Genomic DNA, 5,000 nt, shown 5'->3' on the forward strand with positions numbered 1-5,000 from the left:
TAAACACACAGACTAGAATGTTCTTTTGTCCTTAAACAGGTTTAATGATGCTGTGTAAACGGCCTGTTTAACATGGGGCTCAATGAGAAACTGCTCTGTTATGAAACCTGCCCCTAGTGGACACTCAGAGAACTGACACTGACGGAGCTTCCTGATTGGATCAAACAGGAAGTCGCTGTGGGCGGGGCTTGGAACCAACTCTCATTAACAAACGGGGGTCAGTTTTCTTTTGCAGGTTTGGATGAACTTGATTAACAAAAGTCTCGCTCGTTGCAGCTCGTTGCAGCTCGTTGCATTTCTGAAGAAGGCGCTGACGTTTTCCTGTCGTGCAGGTGAGGACGGAGATCTCTGCAGGTCGCAGCGACGCCAGACTGAAGACGGCGATGTGCGGCGAGGCAGACTGAATCCCCCGTCAGGAAACTTTGCTTCTTCTTCTTCTCGCCCTAAGAGTCGTGCAACAAAAGGACCTCGCTGATCCAAAATGGCTGCCGTCAGCGCTCTGCTGCTGCTCGTGGCGGTGGCGTCCGTCTGCGGCGGGCGTCTGGTCGTGGTGAACTCTGGCGTGGACGTCCCCAGGGGGAGGTCGGTGTTCGTCACGGAGAAGGAGCTGAAGATCCGCGTGGAGCCGGGCGCAGACTGTAAAGTGGAGGTGGTGATGAACGAACCCGTCACGCAGAGAGTCGGGAGGCTGAGTCCGCAGGTGAGGACGCACCTTTGGAGTCACGTGCTCACTGTAACGCACAGGAAGCAGCAAACAGCTGTGCTTTAATAAGAATTACTCAATAAACACATTAATATGCTTTTAAAGGACCAAAATAATATTTAAAATGAAAATAAGCATGAATTAGTTGATCAAATGTGACACAAGTTGATATTTCATTGAATTATCTTGTTTATTTATTTACATTTATATTTATTTCCTATTTGATTTTTATTTCTATTAATTTGGTTTTATTTTTGGGAGATTTAGTCTTTTTTAAAATGATTTTTTTTTTAATTGATCTATTTTTGTAATAATTATTTTCAGTAATAAATAAATTGATTTAAAACAAATAAATATGAAAATAAAATTTAAATTATTTATTTCTTTCTTTCTGATAAACCCGTTAAACTGGAGTCTCCGGTGTCTGGTTTGTGTCGCCTGCAGGTGTTTGACTGCAGCTTCCTGCACGACGAGGTGAAGTACGTCCACGACGGAAGTCCTCTGCTGGACCAGGACGCCGTGATGCTGCGGGTCTACAGGTCAGTTAGCTGCAGCGTTAGCAACAGCAGTGTTAGCAACAGCAGTGTTAGCAGCAGCAGTGTTAGCAACGGCGTTAGCAACAACAGTGTTAGCAGCAATGTTAGCAGCAACAGTGTTAGCAGCAATGTTAGCAGCAACAGTGTTAGCAGTGGCATTAGCAGCAGCGTTAGCAACAGTGTTAGCACGTTAAATTTCAGGTCAGACACAGGTTCCTCCTTCTACGGTCAGATGCTGCTGCTACAGCGCCCCTTATTGTCCAAATGGCCCCAGACGTGTCACCTCCACTCAGACTTCACACCTGCACCAAATGTGGCGTGGAGAGCAGGAAGCGTTCAGGAGACACGACAGGTTCTCTAACACAAACGTATAAAACGTATGGAGCGTTTGAGCGGTTCTTCTCTACGAAGACAAAGTTTGTTTACTGTCCCGTCAGAGGAGCAGTTGTCACATGGATGGTTGATGATGGTTTAATGTTTTCCGTGGTGTCATTTGAATCCAAACCTCCAGACTTTCAGACCCAGGATTGTGCAGAACTCGTCGTCGTTGTCGTCGTCGTTGTCGTCGTCGTTGTCGTCGTCGTTGTCGTCGTCGTTGTCGTCGTCGTTGTCGTCGTCGTTGTCGTCGTCACTCTGTTAAAATAAGAATATGTTTTTCCGGAAACACAAAAAAACTTCCCCAAAAGTGAAGCACACTTGTTAAAGTCCATGATCTCAACTTTCAACATGATCCACTGAAGATGTCGGCGATTTTACCAGAAGTGGTTTAGGCGGAAAAAAAACAATTTGACATAAAATGACTAAGGCGCCCTCCCACTGTGCCTCCGTGCCGTGCCCCAGCACGTTTCACGGCTAAAGTCTGGTTCCTTTGACTTGACTTTAGTAAAGCACGTTTGCACGTGTACGAGCACGAGCATGCGCACGTGTACGAGCACGAGGCCTACGGCGGTTCTGAGGTCATTTCCTGTGCGCCTGTTGGGACGTAGAAAAAAGAAGGAGGGACCATGCGCGGACATTTCAAACAATGTCCTCGTGCTCGTACACGTGCGCACGCTCGTGCTCGTACACGTGCAAACGTGCTTTACTAAAGCCCACCTCTCCCAAACGGGCCGTGGACGGCAAGCGTGCCGCTCTTAGACGTGGTACGGTTGCACTCACACTGGTCAAAGGAACCAGACTTTAGCCGTGACACGTGCTGGGGCACGGGACGGAGGCACAGTGGGAGGGCGCCCTGAGAGGTGATCGTTGCTCCTCCAGGCTCCGTGTTTTAACGCCACGTCGATAAAACCTGAAATCACTTTGCTACGGAGCGATCCAGATGTTTGAGTGGAGCGAGGAGGAACCAAAGTCGGGTTTCTCTTTTGTTTCTGACACTTCTGGTTCAAAAGTTACAGACTAACACGTGGTGTTCGTGACAGAGCGCCACCGTCTGGTCACGTGATTCCCCCGTAGAACTCTCATAAATGTGTCTGCTCAGCGGCGAGGTGCGCCCGCGTCTTTAACTGTGAGTTTTTAAAACGCCGTGTGGCGTCCGTGTGGAGGTTCACGGCCTCGGACACGCAGGTGGAGACGCTGCTCCTGCCGGTGCGGGTGGTGGACTCGGGGTCCGGCGTGGTGGAGCTGGGCAGCGCTCCGCTCGTGGTTCCTCTGTTCTACGGTTTATCCAACGCCATCGACGCCTCCGTCCTGAACATCCGGGCCGCGGCGGAGCTGCTCTGCACCGTGAGGCTGATGACCACCGACACCAGCGTCCCCGCTCTGGGTCAGCTGGTGAGGGAGGAGGACGCCACGCAGAGGAAAGGTACGACGCACGCCACATCTGTGCACGCCACATCTGTGCACGCCACATATGTGCACGCCACATCTGTGCACGCCACATCTGTGCACGCCACATCTGCGCACGACACATCTGTGCACGCCACATCTGCGCACGACACATCTGTGCACGCCACATCTGTGCACGCCACATCTGTGCACGCCACATCTGTGCACGCCACATCTGTGCACGACACTTCTGTGCATGACGCATCTGTGCACGCCACTTCTGTGCACACCACATCTGCGCACGCCACATCTGCGCACGACACACCTGTGCACGACACATCTGCGCACGACACATCTGTGCACGCCACATCTGTGCACGACACACCTGTGCACGACACATCTGCGCACGCCGCATCTGTGCACGCCACATCTGTGCACGCCGCATCTGTGCACGCCACACGTCTGTTTTTGTTTACTTTGTTCTTTATGTTTGTTGTTTTTTGTTGCGTTTTTTAAATATTGTTGTTGTTTTTCTTTTTTCCGTCTCTTTTCATCCCTCCTTTCTCGTCCTCCTTCAGGCAGAGACGCGGCGGCGGCGGCGGCGGCGGCGGCGGCGGCGGCGGCGCTCTGTCCGGGGAACAAACCCTGTCTTCACGACACGAAGGAGGTCCGTTTCCTCAAAACCAGCTGCAGGGAGTTCCTGAGCTCGGGGCTGAAGTACCAGCACCTCCGGCCTCCGTCACCGGAGATCGACTACGTCCCCATCAGGGTGGAGCTGCGGGAGCGGGGCACCCGGGCTCTGCTGGAGGTACAGGCGCGCCCGTCACTGCTCTTACTAACTGAAGGGATGCTAATGCTAATGCTAATGCTAATGCTAATGCTAACAGGGGTCTGATGCTTTAAAAGAACAGACTTGAGTCTCAGAGGAAGGATTTAACCTCCGGAGCTGCACAGGTGCTGCTCTTCTTCTTCTTCTTCTTCTTCTCCTTCTTCTTCTCCTTCGTCTTGTTCTTCTTCTTCTTCTTCTTCTCCTCCTCCTTCTCCTTCTTCTCCTTCTTCTTCTCTGATTTCTTGTAGCTACGCTCCTCAGTTGTGTTGAACAAAGTAGTTGAAGTGAAAGTGTGGCGTGGACGTCTTCCAGGAGCGATTAGCACGTGAGGCGCGGAGCGTTGTTGGCATCAGACCGTGACACACTGACGTGTCGTCCTCCCCTCGTTAGCACAAAACCGCCGTCTTCATGACAAAGACCTGTCATTTCTAACACGTCTCCTCGTCTATTCTGGGCTTTCGGCGCCACATTAAACAGCGCGGCGCCACGTGTTGGTGTTCAAACACACGGGTCCCGGAAAGAAAGACGACCGTAACAACATGGCCGACTGACAGCTGCTCTACCTTCCTGTCCCTCCGTCGCAGGCGGAGTCGGTGTGGCTGCCGGTTCTGATCCACGGTGCGATGCAGAACCAGCCGCCCCAGGCCGCCTTCATGGCCTCCTTCATCCTGGAGGTGGACCAGTTCATCCTCACCCCGCTCACCACCGCCTCCCTGGACGCCACCGACCACGAGACGCCGCAGGAGAGGCTGGTTTTCAACGTGACGGCGCCGCCGGCGGAGGGCTACGTCACGCACCTGGACGACCACACCAAAGCCGTCACGTCCTTCACCTGGTTGGACCTCCACGACATGAAGGTGGCGTACCAGCCGCCCAACAGCAGCCAATCACAGCGCAGGAACTACGAGGTTAGTTCCTTTACCTCACCTTTAAACTTAACCGTCACCTTTAGAGACTAAACTTAACCGTCTCCTTTAGTGGTCTAAACTTAACCGTCTCCTTTAGTGACTAAACTTAACCGTCTCCTTTAGAGACTAAACTTAACCGTCTCCTTTAGTCGTCTAAACTTAACCGTCTCCTTTAGTCGTCTAAACTTAACCGTCTCCTTTAGTGACTAAACTTAACAGTCTCCTTTAGTCGTCTAAACTTAACCGTCTCCTTTAGTCGA

General features: G+C 51.8%; 1 protein-coding gene across 1 annotated transcript in view; it reads left to right on the plus strand.

Moving 5' to 3' along the window:
* Window positions 1-5,000, plus strand: part of frem1b (Fras1 related extracellular matrix 1b) — a 42,082-nt gene that overhangs the window by 3,499 nt on the left and 33,583 nt on the right. The window contains exons 2-6 of the mRNA XM_083940429.1: window positions 333-700; window positions 1,148-1,242; window positions 2,781-3,040; window positions 3,582-3,811; window positions 4,417-4,740. Of these exons, the coding sequence (XP_083796555.1) occupies window positions 482-700; window positions 1,148-1,242; window positions 2,781-3,040; window positions 3,582-3,811; window positions 4,417-4,740 (1,128 nt within the window). The 5' untranslated portion in view covers window positions 333-481. The remainder of the gene's footprint in view (window positions 1-332; window positions 701-1,147; window positions 1,243-2,780; window positions 3,041-3,581; window positions 3,812-4,416; window positions 4,741-5,000) is intronic.

The sequence above is a fragment of the Echiichthys vipera genome (genome assembly GCF_963691815.1).
Source record: "Echiichthys vipera genome assembly, chromosome: 3".
Classification (NCBI taxonomy): domain Eukaryota; kingdom Metazoa; phylum Chordata; class Actinopteri; order Perciformes; family Trachinidae; genus Echiichthys; species Echiichthys vipera.